This window comes from Amia ocellicauda, chromosome 4 (genome assembly GCF_036373705.1).
Source record: "Amia ocellicauda isolate fAmiCal2 chromosome 4, fAmiCal2.hap1, whole genome shotgun sequence".
In the NCBI taxonomy this organism is placed as follows: Eukaryota; Metazoa; Chordata; class Actinopteri; order Amiiformes; family Amiidae; genus Amia; species Amia ocellicauda.
Genome location: NC_089853.1, coordinates 10,523,294 through 10,547,970, shown reverse-complemented (window position 1 = coordinate 10,547,970; position 24,677 = coordinate 10,523,294). Strand labels below are relative to the sequence as shown.

Sequence of the window (24,677 nt, the reverse complement as noted above, 5' to 3'; positions counted from 1 at the left end):
TCACAATAGTATTGCACTGGCTGACTGTTTCTCATACTGCAGCTGTTAACCAAAAAATACCTTTTGAACCATCCTACAATATAATTATTTAGAGATTTGGAGCCCTATGTTTACACAACTTTTCAGGTCCTTCTTAAACCCCTTGTCTCGTATGTTTAGAAATGTCCACCACTCTTTAGCAAGAGGAACTGAGGTTTATGGAGTTTTACTTTTCACAATCTGCAAAACATAAGGACCACTTCTTTATTCCACTGGATGATCATAATTATGTAAATGAAAGCGTTGGCGCTGACTATGATTTACCAACCTGTTTATTGCTCTTGGTATGTGGTGGTGATTTGTGCAGATTAGATTCATAACCTCCAAATTAAACACAGACGAGATATGGGATGTGCTTACAGATCCATGTTGCCAAGGCAGCAGGACATGAAAAAGGTATGAGGTGCAGTTTTCATATTAGCTACTGAAGACTGAATAGGTAAGGTGTAGAACACTACATTATTAAATGTTCTGAACACCACTCACAAAAGATAGTTCAAGTTCACAAAAAACAGTGTGTATGCAGCTGCAGCACAACCATGAAATTTATAGTGAAATAGGAGGGAAAAACAAGCATTTCTATGGTGTTATTTTCACTGATCGCTTTCATGCTTGGAGTATGTTATCACTTAGTAATTTTTCAGAATCCTTCACTAACATGAAGCACAAACAGAATAATAGGACTGTAAGGAAGCATAAGCAATGCATTTTAAAAGCTTTTTATTTAATTATTTCACATTAAACTTCATCTCCTAATATATCTTACACTAATAAATAAATGAATGTGGCTGTTTCTGCTCTAAATGAAACCACCACTCAAGAATGACGCAGGCATGGCAGATCCTGGCCCTTACGAGGATTGAGCATCTCTGGATGGTGGACGCTGCATGACAAGATTGCTGGGCTTCTTCAGAATGTAGGTAAGATGGTACTAGTTTGTGCAAAATCTCTACATGGAAAATCTAAGAGCTGCAACATCGATACCAGTCAAGCCTCAACGTTTCAAAAAGTAAAGCTTGGGAGTACATTGTTTTTGCAGTACTATAAATGTTTTGCTGAGCTTGCTAAAATAATTAATTTCTGTATAGGTATACAGATGGGGAGAAAAACAACTAAAACCGTACCACATAGTTTTTCTTTTCCGTTTCTAGCAACTTCAATGTAAAATATAGCACAACACCATAAGGGTCTACATTGGAAAATAAGAGATTTCTGCAAATGTTGTCCCCAAAATGTCCTGCTTTTTTGGTTTCCTCTTTGGTTATTTGTCTGTCAATCAGAATCGAACTGAGGAATTCACAGTGCAGGGGGGAAAGTTACAGTTACAGAGGCATGCAAATAACAGAAAAAAACAGTAGGTTTTACTCTCACATCACTCTTTCAATGGTGGAATGCAGAGCCTAATTTTCAAGGAAAGACCATTTTAAGCAGCTAAAACGCAACTCACTAGGCACAACAGAGGAAAGATTTAGGAATCAGAAGCTACAATACATGTGCTGAAGAAAGCTCTATTTTGGAGCCCAGTTTGGTGACTGGTCTACAGTGAAACAAGGTGTGAACAATGCATGAACCCATCTTTCTGAGAGATGAAGCAGAGGAGAAAAGTGTGATTTGCTTTACAGAAATGCAGAAGCACCTCTTCCTTAGCAATTCAGCTTCCCAGTATTTTCTGGAATCAAGTACGGGTCTAAGGAAACAGATGGGTTTGGAGTTGAGCACTAGTCAGTAGTGTTTCACCTCTTGCTGGAATGGTCTCCACACTGTACACCTGTCACAGCAGACATGAAACCAGGAAAAAAAAAGTAAATTCATTAATTGGATTCAGGAAGTCATTGTTTCTTTGACCTATAGGTATACAGCACCAGTACTAAATTGGAATAAACTCAGATATGTCTGGGCCCTCTTAGTCTACGTCACTGTCTGAGTTGGAGGATGACCTCTGCTGGCCTATTCTGCTCATGTCTTCTTCCATTGACTCAAGCTTCCCATCAGTTCCCACTCTCATCGGCTGGATCACCTGGTCCCTGCAAAGACAGATTGCAAGCCCACATTAAATCAGAAAGACAAATTACAAATTCAGTACATCATGGAAGGTTTCCACCGAGGGGGAGCAGGAATACCACAGAATAACTTCCTCAACATCCTGGGCTTCAAATGTGTGATTAGTGGGGAGGTGGAAGTTTTGATTAAAAAAATATCAGTACAGAAAGGCCTTTTCTGATTCATTTGAAATCATTTTCCTGCATTTTTTACATTTCATCAGTTTTTGTTTTGTTTATTTCAGCTGCTTTACCTTTAGGATGAAGCCAAGCCAAACTTATAGGGCTATGCAATTATATTATATTATAAAAGGCAGCTTTTGTTTCTGTCCCGATCTTAAGATTATCAGTATTTTTGATATAATCAAAGTGAGTTTTAATATGCTGGGCTGTGAGATTCAGTGCCCTTCCTTGATTGACTCCCAGCTTGCTATGGAAATGTACCATGGGTATAAATGATGTATGGCAGCCCCAGAGACATGGGGGTATGGATCCTGCTGGGCACACAAGAACAGCTGCAGTTACAGCTCTCTCCATCTGCCAAACACATTGCCAGTCACAGGATGACAGCTGCCCCTCATCTGAAAAGGGATGCGCCTATAACATCTAGCTGACACAAGCATAGTAGAGCCAGGTCAGTCCCACAGTCAGGCTTTACATCAGCACCAAGATAGAGCTCTCTCTTTATACCCATCTGTTTTTTTATTTTATGGTGCCAGTCGAGGATGGTGTAATAGATATCTTAAGAACTGCATATTTTTCATGGTGTGTCTGTGAATGTGATCCCTGCTTTACTGTGCTACTATATTGTGCCATAATTCAGCCTAGATACCCAGAAGGACAGGGTCTGATAAGAATAAGATTTTACCAGCAATACTAATAAAATGCAATATAAATTTCCCCCGAATATAAAACCTTACACATACCTCAAGTTTGCTCATGCTTGACCATATATGGTTATTCCTCATGAGTTGTCAGGCAGAAAAGAAACTTTCACTCATCACGGGACAGACTTATGACCTATTACCTCTCTCTCCACTCCGGCCTGCATAAAAGTGATATTGCCCCACGAACCTCTTCTGTGCAGCTGCTCAGAATACAATTATTTTTGATTGACCCTAAATCTCTCTCTGGATTATTTTAGACTCTTCATATCTGAACTTTTTAGGTTACATTATGCTGTGGCCACCATGCCTTTTTTCCACCCTATGTGTTGGTATTTAAGTCCAAACTTTTTTGTGGATTCTTTCAGTTTTTTTTTGGTGTAAATTATGCCATAATTATAGCATGAGTTTTGAAAAGTGTGAGTCTGAGGCATAAAGATGAAGACTGCTTGCTCACCCAGTGGGGTAGGTCTTTACCAGCTCTGCCCAACTGGCAATGCCACACACAACACATTGCATTGCGAGACACTGGTGAACACATGACACTAAGAGAACACCCTGCAGCCCTTCCAACCACACACAGAGCTTCAGTAGCAACTTCAAATAGAGTGTCAGTTTTCCCTTGACACTTTCCCGTTGCTGCCTCCTCCCCTCAGCTCTGAAAGGGAATTCAGAAATGCCTGCCTTGAAGTGTAAATGAAATATTCAAACTGGGAATAAGTGTGTTGGGGTCAGGAGTTCACATGAGGGTTAGTTCAAAGAAATATAGTGCAGTACTTAAAAATGTCAAATGTAAGGACTGCAGCACTGAAATAACAACAAGGAGTCCTGGAAGTGATGGTATGTCCCCCACAGAGCCCTGATCTCAACATCATCGAGTCTGTTTGGGATTACTTGGAGAGAAAGAAGCAACTGAGGCTGCCTAAATCCACAGAAGAACTGTGGTTAGTTCTCGAAGATGTTTGGGCCAACCTACCTGCTGAGTTCCTTCAAACACTGTGTGCAAGTGTACCTAGAAGAATTGATGCTGTTTTGAAGGCAAAGGTTGGTCACACCAAATATTGATTTGATTTAGATTTTTCTTCTGTTCACTCACTTTGCATTTAATTACTTGATAAATATAATCTATTAACATGTCTATTTTTCAAAGCATTCTTACTTTACAGCATTTGTTCACACCTGCCTAAAACTGTTGCACAGTACTGTATGTGAAAAGTAGTTACTGCGTCTCAAAATAATATTAGTACATCAGAGAAATTGATGGAAGCCGAATGGAATGTGTCTGACAATTACACTTAGTGGGGTTCAATTTAACCAAGAAAGAACAAACAAGCAAAACTCCTCTGCAGAGCATCTTATCAGTGTAATTGCAAGTCAAAACACAGGCACAGGATGAAGTACAGTGAGCCGCAGGTTAGAAGATGGATGTGGCAGTGTTTTGTCGGCTGTGAAATTGAACATCTAGAATTGTGAAACATCTGCTCTTGTTTTCAAAACTACTGTGAAGGAAAATTGCTCTAATATTCTGTCAGTAACACACCAACCCACCTTGAGAGCTTGTCGAACATGTTGACTAATTTCATTGCTTCAAATTCCTTTTGTTCTTCTGTCATTCCTTCCATGGGATTGGGTAGCTTCTCTTCCACACGCCCTGTCACTGGGTTAATGCTGCAAAAAACAATTATTACATTTAGATATGCTTTTGTCAGCTATAGCGCTTTCAGCTTTTTTTCCCCCACACCCCCAAATACGCTTAATTTGTGATTTATTGAGTATGAAAAATGTTATCAGGGTGCTCTCTCTCAGCTTAATAGAGTAACAAAACTAAAGTTAAAGACTGAAAAGAATTGTGTAAAAACACTCTACTATCAATCAATCAATATTTATTTAATTTAGTCCCCTTCACATAGGAATTGTTACAGTGCACTTTACAAAGAATATATACATGAATAGTAACATGAAGTGAATCAATTTACTTTGTGGTGAGTATCCTTCCTCCTCATGCTTTTCCCAGCCCAACTGAACAGTGCTGTTTTCGTCAAATCACATTGTTAACCATGGAATTAAGGAAGCCTATTCAGGTCCTTGGAATCTCATACCTTTATTTATTTAAATCAACAAATAAATGCACATATACATTTGTAGGCAAAATTGTTCCTTCCTGCATCGTAATAAACGAAAAGTGAATAGCTTTTCATCTGAATGATAATGACAAGACCACTTCAGCCCTGCTTCACCAGATGGTGTCAGTGGTGTGGTGTACACTCTCATTTGAGAGCTCTGCTTATTTTATTTACAAATTCAGTGACAACATACACAAACAAACTCTCTCTCACACACACACACAGCTTTACCTTCCAAACAAACAAAGTACAGTGAGGGAAAAAAGTATTTGATCCCCTGCTGATTTTGTACGTTTGCCCACTGACAAAGAAATGATAATGATTTTAATGGTAGGTGTATTTTAACAGTGAGAGACAGCATAACAACAAAAAAATCCAGAAAAACGCATTTCAAAAAAGTTATAAATTGATTTGCATGTTAATGAGGGAAATAAGTATTTGACCCCTTCGACTTAGTACTTGGTGGCAAAACCCTTGTTGGCAATCACAGAGGTCAGATGTTTCTTGTAGTTGGCCACCAGGTTTGCACACATCTCAGGAGGGATTTTGTCCCACTCCTCTTTGCAGATCCTCTCCAAGTCATTAAGGTTTCGAGGCTGATGTTTGGCAACTCGAACCTTCCGTTCCCTCCACAGATTTTCTATGGGATTAAGGTCTGGAGACTGGCTAGGCCACTCCAGGACCTTAATGTGCTTCTTCTTGAGCCACTCCTTTGTTGCCTTGGCTGTGTGTTTTGGGTCATTGTCATGCTGGAATACCCATCCACGACCCATTTTCAATACCCTGGCTGAGGGAAGGAGGTTCTCGCCCAAGATTTGACGGTACATGGCCCCGTCCATCGTCCCTTTGATGCGGTGCAGTTGTGCTGTCCCCTTAGCAGAAAAACACCCCCAAAGCATAATGTTTCCACCTCCATGTTTGACGGTGGGGATGGTGTTCTTGGGGTCATTCATCCTCCTCCAAACATGGCGAGTTGAGTTGATGCCAAAGAGCTCGATTTTGGTCTCATCTGACCACAACACTTTCACCCAGTTCTCCACTGAATCATTCAGATGTTCATTGGCAAACTTCAGACGGGCCTGTACATGTGCTTTCTTGAGCAGGGGGACCTTGCGGGCGCTGCAGGATTTCAGTCCTTCACGGCGTAGTGTGTTACCAATTGTTTTCTTGGTGACTATGGTCCCAGCTGCCTTGAGATCATTAACAAGATCCTCCCGTGTAGTTCTGGGCTGATTTCCTCACCGTTCTCATGATCATTGAAACTCCACGAGGTGAGATCTTGCATGGAGCCCCAGACCGAGGGAGACTGACAGTTATTTTGTGTTTCTTCCATTTGCGAATAATCGCACTAACTGTTGTCACCTTCTCACCAAGCTGCTTGGCGATGGTCTTGTAGCACATTCCAGCCTTGTGTAGGTCTACAGTCTTGTCCCTGACATCCTTGGACAGCTCTTTGGTCTTGGCCATGGTGGAGAGTTTGGAATCTGATTGATCGATTGCTTCTGTGGACAGGTGTCTTTTATACAGGTAACGAGTTGAGATTAGGAGCACTCCCTTTAAGAGAGTGCTCTTAATCTCAGCTCGTTACCTGTATAAAAGACACCTGGAAGCCTAAAATCGTGCTGGTTGATAGGGGATCAAATACTTATGTCACTCATTAACATGCAAATCAATGTATAACTTTTTTGAAATGCGTTTTTCTGGATTTTTTTGTTGTTATTCTGTCTCACTGTTAAAATACACCTACCATTAAAATTATAGACTAATCATTTCTTTGTCAGTGGGCAAACGTACAAAATCAGCAGGGGATCAAATACTTTTTTCCCTCACTGTATAATGCAAAGCGCCACCACTAAACAATTATTGTATCACATTCTTACAGCCAGAAGGCAGGTTCACATCTGCGCCTTACTTGGGTTTTGCTTCTCTGTACTCCTCTGTGTCAGTGTCCTCATCCTCTGAGTATCTGCCGTGGCCCCTTCCGCCTCCCATCAGACCTCTGGCTGCCAACAAGCCTGCTGCGTTGCCATAACCGGTGTATTTGACAAACCTGGAGACTGAATGCAGGAGAGATACAAGCCCTCACGAGACTTCCTGCACTTCATTAAGAAACCAAGCCTTCAGTGTTCTCAGAAAAGAACAGATATGCAGCTGTGAGTTACGTGAGCCAAGTATCAAAAGGTATGTGAATGGGTGTATCTGTATGTTTTGTCTATATTTCCTTTATGCTCAATGGAAAAAATCTCAGTGCCCTTCCCAACCCTGCCACTTATCATCTGTGAAATTTCTACATCACTGAAAACACCTTGACATCTTAACTAAGTCTTGCGATATGCTTCCTTGTCCCATGTCCACCTACCATGAACTGTGATCTAATCAACGACAGAATGGAAGCTCAGTGATAGACTGTGATGGCCACACACCCCCAACGACCCGTAATGAATGAATGCCTTTAATGTATGCAGAAAGGGACATGAAGAGCTGCTTAACTAAGTGCCAGTACGAGCTACACACAGTATATAAAATAAGACTTGAAAACAATATCTTAAGATTTCCAATATGAAAAACCAAAAGGTGTTACAAATATTACAAACTTATTTTTTCCATATCTTTGTTTTTTCATTACTCCAAGAATGAACATGACTATGCCACCTGATATTTACTGACCTCTCTCTTATGGCACACAGCCCCTTGACCTACTGAATCTGAAAGTTGTCAGATATAATTAGCCCCCCTCTCCACAGATCTCCACCCACCACTCTCCTTGCAGAGGACGAAGAGGAACTCGGCTGCACAGTGCTTGACATCGGTGTCTATATGAGTCATCAGCCGCACCAGTTTGTTGCGCAGAGCGTTGCCCACTTCCGGCCTGTTCTTAACATCTCGCAGTGGAGGGAGGACCTGCCACAACATAAAGAACAGACCCAGGCTTTGACTTTGAGCAATGGTGAGCAGGCCTGGTCCTGGAGGGGCACACTGTATTTGGGTTTTTGATCCAGCTCAACTCTCATCCACTTTGTTGCCAAATTAAAGCAGATAGTGTTTTAAGAGAACTATGAAACCTGGAGGACTCCAGGACCATGGTTTGTCCATCAGTGGGAAACCCACAGCTCAAGATATTAAAACATGGTGGAAGTTAGTTCTTCTTGAGACTTTGGAAATGGTGTAACTTCTTGTGACTTCCTGCAGCCTATTTCTTCAAAACCAGAAATGTCACAGGGCAAGAGGGATTGTATTGGTTGTCAAGGTTATGTAGTTGAGAAAATTAGTCCTCACCCTCGTTCTGAGAAATTTCCTGGTCTCTCTGTGCACTCGAGCACTCTCTGTCAAGAGGTTCAGGGAAGGTGTCAGGGTTTCCTTCGGCTTGTGGCCCTGGAATTACACAGAGAACTTGATTATGTTTCAAAATCACAATAGGAAAATTAAATCAACCAAAAAAAACTTCATTTTGGTGAGACAGCTCATTTTAGAGCTGTGTGAAGAGGAAGTGGAGCCCACGAGAGGTAAAAATCAAGACAATCTGACCTGGACTAGAGCCTACAACTCATGAGGGGGAAGGTTTTAAGGCTGAGAAGTTCAACCCTCCATATCATCTGTCACCTTTTAAAATTAGAACCTCAGCAACCAGCTTGGAACCATTTACCAAACAATTCACCTCGATATGGGCTCAAAATCTAACAAGCATTTGATCTGAATGACTTATCTGTCTCTTTACACTGCATTCACTTTTAAACCTGAGAATTACATCACCAGCAGCTCAGCTTAAGGTTTTCACTCAATTATCCTCCAACCCAGCAGAGTTCAATAGCTTTTATTAAAGAAATGCCAGCTGCTGTTTGTTTCCCCCAATATCCTTTGCACTCTGCTATAACACTCTCCTTCAAAAACAAAAGCAGGCAATGAAGCAAATAATAAGCACAGCCCTTCACACACACAACTGTAGAAAAAAAACACCATATTCCCCCAGGCAGGGACATCTCGCTGGAGTGATTATCCTGCAAATGACAGGGCAACATTGGGGAAGCAGTATAGCTAAGTAAAGCAGTTGCTCCATGAGAGGTTAATGCAGTGGCACATTCTTGTTTCCTGACAGAGATCTGCTCCAAAGGTTAGAGAACTTGTTTAAAGGTCTTTCCCCAGCATTACTCTCCATCCTGCAGTTACTGAAGCAGGAAAGAAAATGAGCATACACCAACTGAAAGAGTAATACCTGATATTGAAGGGTGCATGACAGTAGAATGACAACACTACACACCACCTCTTTGAAATAACATAAGTTAAAAAACAGCCAACAGATCGAAGCAGGAATTTGTTCACTTGATTGAGCCTTACTTACATACTTACTAACTTATCTAATTAATGGGTGCTAAAGATCTTATAAATGACTAAGGATAAGAGTCAATAAAGACTGTAATGAAAAAGCCGACTCCCTGGGCTCCTAACATACTTACTTACCACTCTGCATAATCTGGCTTAAAGATCTTTTTGATAAATAAATATACGATTCATTAAGACCTGCAGTGGAATAGAATGGAAGTCCAGAGGTTCTCCACTCACTACCACCCACCCGATCAAGCCTCCTTTCCATGAAGTCCAGCAGCATGTTGACGGCGTCCATATTGACGCCCATGTACTCGATGGAGGCCTGCTGGACCTTGGGCATGAGGAGCACATCCAGACACATCAGCGGCAGGTTTCCCAGGAGGTTGACAGTGTGACTGAAAGACATAACACACACACACACACACACATATGCACAGAGGACTCGCATCAGACTGTTTTTGTTTTTAGGAATGCACCATGGATAATACTTTGGAGGGGGAGGGGTTCAAATCCAAGAGGAAGTTTCCAGACGTTGCATAAGATTTCAAATGAGGAGGGTGGATGTCTGTAAGTTTGTATGGGAAGAATAAAGTGCCTTTGTCAAAGTGAAACTGTGAGACTGCATAGCATAATGTTGTGCATCTCCGTCCATTGAAAAAAGTAAATAGCTGTATATACAAAGGGGAAACATATTAATGTTTAGATGAGAAGACAACTTAGGAGTCTGGAAAAATAGCTATAAGCTCACCCCACAAAGTAGGTGTTCTTAAAACAAAAGCCCTATCTACTAATGTTCTGTTAGGGAAGCCAAACAAAAGTGCTCTTAACCATTTATCTTAAAACAGTTATCCTAATCTTGTGGGGGATTAACTGGGGAGTCGCACCTTCAATAGTTTCAATTAGAAATCATTGAAAACATTAGGCCTAAGTGTTCTAATGAGCCTTAGATCCAGGAATTCATATCACATTAAACAAGGTTTTCTCCAACTTAGCCTCCTTTTTTTTAAGAAAAATGTAATTACTGCTGCATCTCGACTTCAAAATGAGGTTAAAAAAAGGCAGAGGGGAAGTTGGCTGGGATTACAGCCAAGCACTGATTTGGATTTTGCTTTCAATTCCCATTAATCTCATGAAATGCCAATGGACCCCTCAAGACAGGCTTTCTGAGCTTATTTTGTTTAAACAATCAATTTTCCACTGATCATGTTTCACCAATTTTTCAAACATTCTTAATTTTGTTTTGTTTTTAGGTAAAAGATAATTCAATAATATTAGCCTCTCAAGGGGAAAGAAAAGCAATGGTATGTCAATCTTTTGGGGTTTTATTGTTCATCACCAAAATATATGTATTTTATGAAGCTAATACAAATAGTTTGGAATTGTGTCCATTCCCTAATTGGAAGGGCAAGTTTGATACTCGACCATACTGCTATAGCTGATATAAAAGAAAGACTTGTTGCGTTTTAGAGAATAGAAAACCAGAACAAGAATGAGGGAAGCCTCTTTCATTTAGAAGGACAGAAACAGTATTTAAATCACAGCCAGTGGAGGAAATCAATAAACAAGGTTAGAAATATAACTTTTGAGGCAAAAAAAAGAAAGAAAGAAGCAGATGACCTATTTTTTTCTGTTGGGAGTTGATGAACTAAAAATCAAAACTAGAAAATATTAAGATGAATACTACAGTATAGCTGGGCTGCTAATATGAAGATTCACCATGGTTGAGAATGAACACCGAATTATTAATTGTTATTTTTCTCCAACTAGTGTGGTCTGGAGTCTTATCTGGTGTTAAGACAGGGATATCGGTTTGTTTTAAACTTGTCTGAATAATTGAACACAGAGAATATCATGTAGGTGTTGTGCTGTGTGCCAGCATAGCAAGCCTTTTCATTTAACTCAATTCATGGAAACAGAGATTGGCCAGAGGTTGTTGACATGAATGGAAACTATAAGAACAAGCTTAATGCATTTTCCTCTGTATGGGTCAGACAATCCAGAACAGCAGCACCATATCCAACAGATGGTTGTGAGGCTTTTAGTCTTTTTAGCACACAGGGACCTTACTAAACAAGTGCTGATAGCTGCAGCTCCTCTGTCCCTGATGATGTACAGCGAGAAATGCTTTCAGGCAGCCTATGCATTTCAGTGCATACAAAACCCACTTCTTAAACAAAGTTTGTCAGGTTTAGCTGACAAGTTGTTTGTTTGTTTGTGAATGTTGCGTGAGCTGTTTCTTGGTGACACATATAATTCAGTTTTGAAGAAGAAGCCACAGAGGACATTTAATTTGTTCTGCTCCAGTTTCCTAATATGTAATGTATGACTTAGGAATAGAAAGAGGATACCAATCACAGTTTAGCTGGGGCAAGTTTGACATTCTTCCATAAGCAAAGAGAATGAAAGCCTATTTATTTACAGTGGGAGAAAATGATAACTAAGAATTGAGCTCCTGGCTAATTTATTGACCAATTTATTCAACAAGACTAGTGAGCCATTATATTTTTTAATACACCATTGTAATATGTAAAATTATATTAATTTATATAATTGATATTAGGAATTTTGAAAAGTGAGCTCACAGTGACCCTGTACTGAAGTGGATATTGAATTTCAAGAAACAGAGGAAAATTGAGAGACCTGCGGGACAGATCTTTCAAAAAACTTGTCCAGCAATTTATTTTAGATGAGCTAATGGAATCAAGAAAATCAGAGTTTCTTCCATTTTTAAAGCTTCCTCACTCAGTAAAACATCCTAAAAAAAATAAAAACATAAATCAGGTCCCGAGACACCATTACTCAAGAACATTTTCTGGTTTCTCCCTCAAATTAGATGATGACTTAAAATAAGCGATAATGTGTTTAATCACACTTTTTTAATGTTTCCAAGAGGAAAAGCGAATTAAGGCTAGCAAATTAAGTAACTGAAATCTCAGAAGGAGCAAAAAAACATGGATGAGTTTCCCCAAGGGCAAAGATTGAAAAATACATTAACAACCAAATGCTGTCTGTGTTACTTTGTGCACAGGGCTCTCTCACCTGTGGAATTCCTCTGTCCTGTCATCACCATCCGCCTTGCTCATCAGACAGTGTCTCAGGATGGCTCCCAGGTGTCTGTACAGAGCCGCCTCCTCCTGCCAATCGAGAGAGAAGGCCCATTAAATCTCCCCTCTGTTCCCCTGGCCTGGCTAATTTTCCACAACAACACCATCACCAAGGCAGACATTGCAAGGTAACAATTTAAGCTCCCATTCTCTTATTAGGTCTAAAGCATAACAGTACTTTGAAAAGTGTGCATCCTTGTGCCCAATGCTACAATGGTTGACCAGGTGTTGGCCATAATTAAGGGCAAATAAAAAGTGACAGTGAAACTGCAGCTGATTATCTTTTTAAATGGGAAATAAAATGCTGCTAAGTAGCCTTTTAGTCTTTCATGCAGTGAAAGGTCACAAAGGAGTAGCTTCAGGGAGAACAGGAAGATGTACACAGATCATCCTTTGTGTTCACTTTCATAGTTCGTGCCATTCCTTGGCAGTTAGTCTTCCGCAAACTCTTCAGGTTATTTCTCCCTATTAAGTACCTATACAATCGGTTTAATTATTTTTTTTGCTTTGCGTTACCAATTTATACTATATATTTTTAATGGTAATCACTGACTTCTTATATTTTAAAATTGACTAATCTCATGACGGAAAGAAATACATTTGCACTCACAAAGAAAAAGAGGATTACACAGGGCTCTATGTAATATAAAGTATTAGCAGAGAAATTAAGGGGGATTTTTTTATAGGGCGCTATACTAAATAAAAACTGATTGATTTAATTAATTGACTGACAGTGGCATGTCCGAGTTCGCCTCACCTCGTCCACGTCACGGCGGTTGGCGTCGAAGGTGATGTTGAAGAGAATCTTCAGGATCTCCATAGCACGCTCTGTCTCCTGCCGGGGGAGGGGCAGAGCAGCATCCGCCCCATCAGCCCGTGCCACCTCGAAGGTGTCCAGCCAGCGCAGGCCCAGGGTGCTGTCCAGCGCGTCGGCCAGCAGACTCACCCCTCGCAGCTCGTGGGCCAGCTGGCCACGCACGTCCACCCGCAGCGCTGTGAACAGGAAGGTGAGCCGCAAGTCGAAGAAGCGCACCTCGTGGGTCCAGTGCCGGTCGTTGCAGAGCTTTATGCGCTCCGTCAGGCCCACAATGAGCCGCAACTGGGCGCCCACCTCCTGCCCAGCAGGGCTGTTGAACACGATATTGCACAGGCACTTCAGCGCTTCCACGATCACGTCCACGTCAGGGAGCTCTGGGGTCACGCTTGCCTCGCTGTGCTCGATGCCCGCGTGCCGACTCAGAGTCTGGATGGCCTCCCGGCTGGAGAAGGGCCCCAGGCAGCTCTTGTCGCGGGACAGGATGCGAATGGTCTCCAGGCAGGCCAGCTGACAGGACGGCTGCAGATCCCGTTCCAGGAAGGCCATCACCAGCTCCCCTAGTCGCTGGGGAACAAACAAAACCCCCAGCACACACACAAACAGATTGCAAATTAAACACACCAACACTGCTGGAACGCCAAAAGAAAAACAGTGAGCATGAGAAATACAAACAGTAAGAACAGCATTTCCACATTTCAACACCCGCAGGGAGGTTTAGAAGGAGGTTTACCAGCTATTTTTTAAGTCGAAGATAGTTCCCAAAAGAGTATGGGATAGTGCCTCATGAAATAGGATGATAGACCCTTGTGTGCAGCACACAAACAAGCCTTCCACTTCCCCAACCTGTTCCCTGGTTGGTGTGTAAATTTACCAGTTTCAAGACATACACAGATATAAATCCAAATACAATTCTGGTTCTACTGGGCATAATGTGAGCAAAGGTATGTACTATTAGAATGTCCAAACCAAACTAAGCTTTGGTTTCATGTTAACAAGGTGTTCATCCGAATCTATAATGTCTTTCAAGGTTAATGCTTTTAGCTGAATGTAGATGTGAGGTCACAAATATTTGCACTGGCTGCTTCTTTATAATAATAATATCATATACTGGTAATTTAATACTGTATTTCTGAGTTGTTTTTTTGTTCTTAGCAGAGGTGGAATGTATTGGTTTGACAATAAAGGGATTCCTGGGTTAGCTGATTCATCATGGCAGCGGGTGTAAAGACGAGGGTATATAAAACCTGATTAAAGTTTAGGAATGGAAAATATACCTTATAAACTAGCGAACAAGAGCTGTCTTTTGAGGCCCGGTGAGTGGGAGATAATGCACTACAGAGAGCAGCTGCATCTGATTCTGCCGCAAACAAATCATACACACTATGGTTTAACCCATTATCTCTGCTCTTCTAAAGACTAACAATACTCAAGATATTAGGAGCATGTTGTCATTTTCTCATTTAAAGATCAAGCAAGTTTCCACGTAACAGTTGCAAAGGCAGTCAGGATGCTGGGAAAGACCATTCTTAGTCTGTCAGCTTCACACTAATTTTAAGCAACAAGCTCTGAGCAATTTATCGCTGGGATTTTTATGGAGTAGATTTGTATACTATCACCTCACTCTAAGCTAATGGCCTCTCCAAATTAAAACCCTTCTGTGCGAACTCAGATACAAGCTTGAAGCAAATGCCAAATAGCTTCACACAGCTTTCCTTAGACACACAAAGCAATGTAAAGTTATGTTCGATTTCTACTGCTGATCGTGATAGTAATTTAGCAAAGGGCCTGTCTGATTGTAGTGTAAAATAGTGATGCATTAACTCTGTGACTTGGCTCTTCTTGTGAGAATGTTTGTTTGTTTACCCTTTCCTTTTGGGTTACTAGATCTTTAACTGTGATGAAGTGCCATACAAACACAAGCTGCTGTCTCGTTGAAAGCTGCACATTTATCTATCCTTTGCTAGGCCTGAAAGTACTTACACAATTATGTGTGGTTGTATGCACAGAGCACAAACCAGTTGTTCTTCATTTTAAGATCGCCGACTGCTCTTTACTGTTGTTACAAACGCTTAGATATTTCAAGGAGGTTTTTAGATTTTGTTTTAAAATATCCTCTCTCAGGAAAAAATAATACAGACCATAGAGAGTGAATGACTTACTGTAAGTGCATCTCTTTAAACAAAAAGTCCTTTGTTATGGTGTAGGTCAAGTGTAACTATTTTTGTCAGAAGAAAATAGGAAAAACAAGAAATACACTAATGGACAGTTACGTAGGGAGGGCAGGTTTGGTAGTACCATCAGGAATATCCTTATTTGAACGATAATACACTGAATTGCTGCCCTTGGGGGGAGAACTGTATCAATCCTGCTCTTCAGGATTAAGAAGGGAATTATGAATCCCTCTGTGACTGGAACACAGCAGCATATCTCAATGACATATCACCTCCTAAAGCTATCCTTATCAATTATTTTCCCAGGGATGTTCTGCAATGGATATAAGGCTTAGGTATATGGAGATATCTACTAGGGAAAAAAAAAGCTGCAAGTGATTATGATTAGCTTAATTATGAAACTGCATGTCATTCAGCAGGCTTCCGCTTTGATCATGGGATCAATTTTTATATAATTTCCCAGCAGCGGCATCCCATTAACTGTGTGATGTATGATTGGTGAGATCTGCCTCATTAACACTTATAAGCACTGTGAAAAGGAGACTGGATCTTTAGGGCAGGTCCTTAGGAAAAAGTAAATCACAAGCACATGCAACAGGTGTTTTAAGGCCACTAGGATACAGATGAGCAAAATGAAAATGTTCTGTCAGGACTGAGCATGTATCACCGTGATAGCTGCTAAATGTTAATGGGTTTTTCAGAGCGAGTGTCAACGGTGCCATGTAATTGAAGACTCACTTTCCTAATAGATGACATGAGACTTGACAGAGGGAAGTTGAAATAAGGTCAGCCTTGTCTGGGTCTAAAAATTTAACGCCTTTGACATTTGTTTGTAATCAATGCCTATTTGTCACTTTTTGTCACATGCTGAATAACTCTTAATATCTTGTTTAGGTTGTGTAAAATGAACAGTACTGTCACACCTGCCATGCGGGAGAGATTAGGCAAACAGTGAATGTTTTGAAATGTTCTTAAAAAATGTCTTCATGTCCAGTGTCGCCTCACTCTTTCACATCGGCTCAGTCTGCTTGCATGGTTGCATTGCAGAGTCACAGACTGTGTCACCACACTGTCCCCTCTGTACAGTCCTGTTTGGGATGGTAGTAGGTCTTCTAGAAATTTCCCAAATTCTTCATGAAAGACATATTCCTTAAATGAACACAATGAGTTTGCATCACGTACCTTAGCTTGTTTTTGTCTATAAATAGATCACTATTTAAAACTCATGTTCGGTTTCATTATTATACTGAGAGTGTACATTACGTATTAACCACTGTGCCGGAGGCAGTTAAAAAAAAAATCCTACTTCATACAAGATTGACATAAAAGTTGCCATGTTTTCTAAATGCAACTTTTTATATATGGTCTATGTTCAAAGGCATGTCTTCCTTTGTAAACTTTAACAGCAACTTTTAATTGACCCTTAAAATGAAAAGACACAAAGTGCATAGTGAAGCAGCACAGGGACCGTGCAGACAGATTTGTTTTTTATTGCTTACCCCAACAAGCCTGCAGAAAGAAACGAAAAGCAAAATAACAACAATTAGCAGCAGTGATCCTCCTGCTTCACATAGGGGCAGAGGCTGTGAACACTATCAGGCCACTTGGGAAATCTTGAGATATCAAGAGTAACAGCTAAACAAAAACATGTAATGATTTTCACTGTCTTCCACATGTTACAGTCTCTACTGGGAGCCTAATTCATTAGATGCCACGTGAGCACACTGCGAGCTACTGTCCCAGGTGTCCTTGCAGGAGGTGGCACCCTGCTTACTAGATATGGTGCAGGCTTAACAGCACAGGCTACGTACCCACTATTAGAAGATTTTCCTTTAGCTATATGAGAAGAAGTCTGTCTCTAATACAGAAGGTTGCCGGCACATGTCTTGTCTGGAGGGTGAAAATGGATGAACAGGGCTCAGATTATATCACAGATTCCACCCACCTGCCAATCATAAATACTAAGCCACCTACTTGGTTGCAGGTTTCCAATGGGTGGAAGCAAGAAGTCTATGGCAAAGAAAAAGCTATCATCAAATGCCAAGTTTGCAGTTTGCGATTGGTGGCTGGGGAGAAGTGTTTTTTTTTAATTGTATTTATTTTTCTTTTCATCTTGGGCCTGAATGAATTATTTTAACTGCTGCTAGCACAGTGTACAGGGCTCACTGCAGCAATGGATCAGGAATTAAACAAGTTCCCGTTCAGTGCAGCCTCCAGAGGATGTGGACTGGAAGCGTCTCATTGGACTTTAGTCAAATTAAATTGAAAGGTGAACTGAATTCAGTGCACTCAGCATAGGCCACAGCGGACAAGACCACATGGCAAACCAACTCACTCATTAGCCCACTGCATCTGGCAGGAAAGCAAAACCTAATGACAGAAGCCATCTGGAGTGCTGTGTACCTGCTATGTCAGGACAGTGCTGAAATCAGCCGGAAAAGGGATGTCTATATTATTTTATTAGACTTAGTGCCAGTAGCTACACTTGCTCCATTTTGTCATCAGCTCTATAAATATCCTGCTGTTTCAAATGGAGCTTATTTATCCACTGCTCTCTCTCTTTCTCTCTCTCTCTCTCTCTCTCACACACACACATATACATATATATATATATATATATATATATATATATATAGAGAGAGAGAGAGAGAGAGAGAGAGTGTGCCTGATGAGAGAGATATGTTTTAACTGAATTTAAATAAAAGTGACAGCTAAGTGAGTAATTACTGTTATATCCCACTTTCTAAATTTCAAATTTTGGAAAATCTTATCACTTTGTAAACAAAACTAACAAGATCTTAACAAGGCTTAGTGGAATAAATAAATAAAAAACAACTTGCACAATTAGCAAATCAAAAAGACAGCATTCAAAGGAAGCGCATTCATAATGGCTTTCATCAGCAATACACAGAAGTCTTCTAATTGTTTGCCAATGCCAAGGACTGCTACCTGTGGTAAGATGCCACTGCCTTCAAATCATTCATGTCACTCCAGTGTGAAAAACAGACGCACATGTTCCCATATTTATAACACAATTTAACCCTAGGCCGATATCCGGTGGTGTCTCCAGTGGTGTACCGAAGTCATTTTGTACCATGTCTATCGTGTAGGGACTGTTTTGAGTCACTTTGGTCTTCCTTCAACTCGCCTAGAATACCAACCCATAGAGCTTCATAGCAGTAGAAAACAGAAGATGAGTTTTAAGAAAAAAGGAACTGTAACAGGTGAATTCAGGGTGTGGCAGTGAACAAACAGGGCTGCCCCAGCTTACTGTATCTTACATTTTATGGTATCAACATTGTCTAAAACAATTGCACATTAACACCTTGAAAACGTCTATTGATAGCCTAATTTAGAAGCTAATACTCTACAATAAAAGGGCCCAGTGCTTATTTTTACCAGAAGCCAAATACTAATTACGTCTCTATGCATGCTATTTAGATTGTCTTGTTGTTATTTCAATTCATATTGTTTTGAACTGTCACAACCTTTTTTCCTCTTAATATGTCAATTTTCCCAATTCTTTATTACTGATTGTTATGCCAGAAAGATTGTTACAATACTGTATTTGGCACCTGAAATAAGCCCTGGGTGGGTACAATTGCTATTAGCTATAGTTATACCTCTTCGGATTTTTCTTCCTAATACAAAAGCATGCAAGAAAAAGAAAAAAGAAGATAAACAAAAGTTAATGTTATTAAATATGATCTTGGAACACAACACTTCCTCATTAAAATGACACACAAAAGTTACTGATTTAAAATCAGGAGCTATTGCACCAATCAAAGAATGGGCATGTATTTTGGCAATCTTCCCTATTCAACTAGTTTAAAATATCATTTGGTTTTATATTTGTTAAAGAGCAGTACTTGTTGCTATGGAAACAAGCTTAAGGGCAAACAGCAGAGTGAGCAAAGGCCATAGATGATGTCTCTCTGCACTTTTCCAAGGAGCTGAAGTCCTGGTTATGAAATATGCGTATTTGGTACATCGTTGAGCAAATGTCTATGCTGACATGAAAAACATAATTTAATTGACGTACCTGTCTCTCTTCTCTCTCATCTGAATCGAACGTGAAACACTGGCATTTCTAAAGAGATGTCAGTAAAAAAAAAAAAGAAAGCATCAGTATATATCATTTTGATTCTGGTAATTTATGTGATTTTTTATACTGTAAATATGATTACATATTTGTTATAGATAGTATTCCATAACTACTTATGCATTATTGTTCCCACACTGCTAGGGGGTACTGGATGAATAAGCAGAGATATTGAACAACTTGACAACCACTAATGGAAGAGAAAATTCCCTTGGGAAGTCTATGGTAATGTACACTGTGCATTATTCATTAAGTCATAAGCAATTACTGTACTTAGCACTGACAATGTAATCTATAGCCATGACAAACACTTTACATCTTAATGTTTTGTCTCAGGGGATGAAAATTAATCAATATATTATATCAATATTTCTTGTTTTGTTGTCTTGTTTCCTTTTTTATGCTCCTTTTGTTTTTTTAAAGTCTGACAAAGCTGTTCACCTCACACCTATGAACTTACTGGCTCCATAAAATGAAACAGTGCGGTATTTCCTGATATCCAATTATATATATAATACCAATGACTGCAGTGGAACAGTGGAACAGTGGAATAAAGAGTTACACTATCTTAGATAGAATTCAATACATTGCAGTTAATAAGTGAAATCCAGGGACATTGCTAATTAATTCCTTTTGTTCACACTTTATTTGACATCCCCTCCATTATCCATTAGCGGATGTGTTTATCCAGGGCAATTTACAACTGTTACAATATATCACAATATTGTTACAACATTACCCATTTATACATAGCCACATTGAGAATCCTTCATAACCATTATTCATAAGGACATAACAAGCCATTATGTATTCATAACACTTGTTATAGGACTTGGTTAAGATTAAGGGAAGTGTTAAGGTAAGGGTTAATATAGCATATGTTTAGTATATTATAGCTGACATGGTTTCGATCAGCAATTGTAAACATGATGTTATAAATATGTAGTGTTATACAGTCATTAGAAGGTATTTGTCATGGTCTCCCAAGGAGGACCGCAGGGCACGGGAGCTAAGGACCCAAGCGCAGCGCTCGTAGAGGCGGCTAACAGGACAAAAAGGCGAGCACAAGGAGCACAAGGAGCACAAGGAGCACAGCTAGGTGAAGCAGGTAGAACTGATGACACTTCGCCCTGAGTGAGGGCAGTGAGGGGTTTAAGAAGGGAACCAGAAACCAGGATGGAAGATGCAGGGCCAATGGAAGCAGAGGAAAGGAACAAGAGTGCACATGGGTGTGGTAGAATGTTAACTGGAAGAGTGACAGATGAAAGCAGTGAGAAGAGAAAGGAAAGGCAGGGGAACAATGACAGTATTATGGCAGTATGAGTAAAAAGATTACCATTATTTCTTGAAATAAGCAAGATAGTTAGCTCTGTGACCTTCAAGATTTGTGGCAGTGTATGGCAAAGGCCCTGACTTTACTTCTGTAAGCTTTGTGGAGACCTATTGTAACCTACCAGCAAGGATAGCAGATATTTTTGTAAAGCTTAGCCATCTACAAATGACAGCTTCCATCCTAGCCACTTAGGAAAAGATACTTGGGAAGAGGAACAGCATACACTGAGGTGGGGATGGGACATTGGCTTTCACAGACTACAGCTCTTCTTTTAATCTAAAACTACAATTTTTCTGTCAGTTTGCACTGCTAAACTGTAAGTGTAGCTGAATCACAAGGATAGAAAAGTGACTGCTGAAACTGTTCAGCAGTTTGAGCAATTTCTGGCTGCATGCACTTTTACACAAACTAACCCCAAGTTCAGGATACCTCATGCATTGGTACCTTATTTTGAGAAGGTGTACATAAAATGATATAAATCTCATATTATTCTCTACACTTTGTGCAAGTGTCTACTATAGCACAAACAAGACCTGATCAAACTCCAGGGCATGGAGAGTTCCATCTCCATCCCTAATCAGGGAACAGGAAGTGAACATTTTGTATTCAAATCACAGTCAGGCACCGCCAGCTTGTACCTTCCGCACTTGTCATGGCTGTGCCGGGTGACTGTGTGGTTGCTCTTCCAGAAAACAAATGGCACCGAAGCGCACAGAGAGACACTGATTAGAGGTATTTATCTCAAGTGACTTCTGTGACGTAACAGCTCACTTACCGAGCTATTACAGGGCCATTCGGATGTCCTGGCTTTGGCAGAGCCTCATGAATCTATTCACGTTTCTCAGTTGCCTAATCCAATTGTTCAGACACGCAGGAGAGGCCAGCATGATTACTTCCTGCATTGGATAGGGGGCATTTATTGACATTTTCTGTACGTGTTCTACACACATTTTCCAAAGCATCCTGCACTGCTAAGTTTAGGAACCTGTGATTCAGAGGGAACATTGAATGGATGTGCTTCCTGTTTCAGCAGGGCATTGTACCATACATTGCCGTGAAAGGGCTGAAACATCTAATATTGTCTATTGTCTCTATTGGGTTAGTAAGTATGAATGGAGTTGACTGACTTGTGCCTCTGTGTGTAACTGATAGTGATAGTTTAAGCTGTATTTGTTTTCTTCTCAAAGCCTGAAATGTGTCACCTTTCTGTTAATAAATGGACGGAATAACCAACTAAACCATTGACAACAAAATGATAGACATGAAAATGCAGAACATTTTCAGTTCACTAAACTAAGACAGTAACTTAAAAAAGATCCTTGGACTGAATCTGGAGTCTGTCAAGTTACCAATGGTTAACTATAAGAATTACTTCAAGAGACACAGTTTGGGATGGGCCTAAAGTTCAAAAAAAATGTTGCATAAGAATAACATTAGTCAAATAATATTAACTTTATTTATAGAGAACCTTTCATAGAACGTTTGCAGCCCAGAGTGCTTTACATTAAAAAAATGTAATTATCATACCAATACTAAAATAATACAAGGACAAAATAACAATGACAAAGCTAAATAATAACAAACTACAATAACAAAGAGAATAACATATATAAAATAAAAAAGGACTGCCAAAATGTACAGATGTAGTCATATTGATTGTGCACTTACTGGAAATCTGTGTTTTCCCCAATATCTCCAAATAGAGTGAGTAGCAGTGGCTGGACATTTTCTATTAATTATAAATATGTGTGGATAGAAGTCTTAAAAACTTAAAAAGACTTGTAGCAGATATGAAGTTTGTCTGTTGCCACTTGCACAAAAACTGAACTAAAACTGTACATAGCAACTTGAAGAGTTCAAAGCGTCATGTCCCTTTAAACTATTCAGTCATATCTGTAACAATTTCAAGGTGTGAAACATTTCCTTGATAACAGAACATCCATGTGAGGATACAGATAAAATGATAAGCACGCCCGTTAAAACCAACTCTCAGGCAATGTCCTGATTCAATCACAATTACACCAGAAGTAGGTACTGTGAAATAAACTAGGAGCCTGATGCTCTTTTATCTAAAAATAACTATTTAAAACAATTAAACCAAAACAACAGAAGCAAACAACAATGTTTACATTGTAACCCTGTTAATATCCCTGAAAGAATCATGTGCACTGAAACATTAAATCATTGCATAGCCCTGCTTAAAAACAAATGTAATCTCCATAAATTGAAGGGAAAGCTGTAGGACTACAGTTATGCTGCCATTAAGTATTATTACTGAGATTGGCCTAACTGGGGGATGCATAGTGCCATGGTCTTGCCGTATAACCCTGGAAGAAAGATGTTTCTCTCGATCTGAATCCAAAACTGATATAAATCCACAGATTTTCAAGCTTGAAACAGATGTTTAAATTGTAATTGTTTTATAGCTATTGGTGTGTTTCCTACAGCCATCTGCCTATTTATTTATGTTTAAATCCCATTCTTCTTCAGATATGTAAAGTTGCAATTAATAGCTCTCCAAGTGGAGGATCCACAGTAGTTTCAAAGTTGTTAAACCAATGCCTTTGTAAACTAATGAAATAAAACCAATACTATATATATATATATATATATATATATATATATATATATATATATATATATATATATATATATATATATTATTACTGGTAAATTGTACTTGTTTTAAAAAGCTTCCAGACAAAATACTTTATTTATTTTGTTTAGTTTAAAAAGTGTGTATTTGTTTAGAGTGAACAACACCTCTTCAAAACAGCCCCTAGTCTATGCAAATTGCTATAAATGTATTTTTTGTGCTCTCCCACTCTACTGTACTGTGATGTCCTCAGCATTTCACAGGTTAAAAACCAGGGATTAAAGTTGACATTCACTGCAGATATTCACAGATATTAAATTCATCATGTTATAAAGCGCCATAATACTACTACAACTAATAATTATTAGTTTATGTGTTGTTTTTGTTGCTATTATTATAACAGGTGCATTTGGCACAAAAATTTCACCACCAAAAGCATGCTATGTAAATGATATAAGAAACACAGAGCAGTACAGCTAATAACTTGGAATCATCATGCTGTACTTACAATACTGCACTATACACGGACAAGTTACTGGCGAGCAATATGCCGTGTGTATATATATATATATATATTAAAATAGAAAGCTTGGTGATTGACAGTTGCAATAGCATTAAAACGCATTACAGTTGCAAATCAGCCGCCCCTAATCCAGATCACATCAATATCATTAAACCAGTCACACTTAAGATGCTCACATCAGGGCAGTACTGCCGTGTTATGGGAAAACATTATTTTGACAGTAGGCTACTCTGCAAAGCCAAGTAAATACACTTATGGCAGAACAGGCATAATGCCCTTAAACCTACAGCATGGAAAACATACTTTATGGATACAAAAACGCCATATGAAATCCAACAAGATCTCAAATACATGAGTATCATAACATTGAACATTGAAAATTGAAATATACCTCTTTATTGTATGCCTGCAGTGCCGTCAATGCGGCATCTTGGTCTCCCGTTTGCACCGTTTCTATGATGGCATTTAAATCCATTTTCATTGCTGTATCTCGAACGCAGATCCCTGTTTTCCAAGCAACCTGCCCACCATGCACCAGCTCAGCTTATTGCAATATTGCGATGGGACTCTCGGCGTTATCTCGACTCCTGTAGCTCTGAGCCCTGGAACTCGAAAACCCTGGG

General features: G+C 39.7%; 1 protein-coding gene across 2 annotated transcripts; it reads right to left on the bottom strand.

Moving 5' to 3' along the window:
• Positions 1-742: 742 nt before the first annotated feature.
• ric8a (RIC8 guanine nucleotide exchange factor A) lies at positions 743-24,677 on the bottom strand. 2 transcript variants are annotated; one of them, XM_066700996.1, is made up of 11 exons: positions 24,446-24,677; positions 19,543-19,590; positions 19,124-19,141; positions 13,270-13,893; positions 12,448-12,542; positions 9,653-9,803; positions 8,362-8,457; positions 7,842-7,986; positions 6,998-7,142; positions 4,511-4,630; positions 743-2,063 (listed from the first exon to the last, which is right to left on the bottom strand). In XM_066700996.1, the coding sequence occupies exons 1-11, from the start codon at positions 24,533-24,535 to the stop codon at positions 1,943-1,945; spliced, it is 1,653 nt and encodes a 550-aa protein (XP_066557093.1). In that variant the 5' UTR covers positions 24,536-24,677; the 3' UTR covers positions 743-1,942. The 2 variants fall into 2 exon arrangements, with proteins under 2 accessions (XP_066557093.1, XP_066557094.1); XM_066700997.1 differs by lacking the exon at positions 19,124-19,141.

Coding starts and splice junctions, on each gene's coding strand:
- ric8a (XM_066700996.1), bottom strand. CDS start 24,535: ATGAAAATGGATTTAAATGCCATCATAGAAACGGTGCAAACGGGAGAC. Junction 8,458..9,652: donor TGGAAAGGAGGCTTGATCGG/GTGGGTGGTAGT, acceptor GTGTAATTCCAG/GGCCACAAGCCGAAGGAAAC. Junction 7,143..7,841: donor CGTCCTCTGCAAGGAGAGTG/GTGGGTGGAGAT, acceptor TCCTGCATTCAG/TCTCCAGGTTTGTCAAATAC.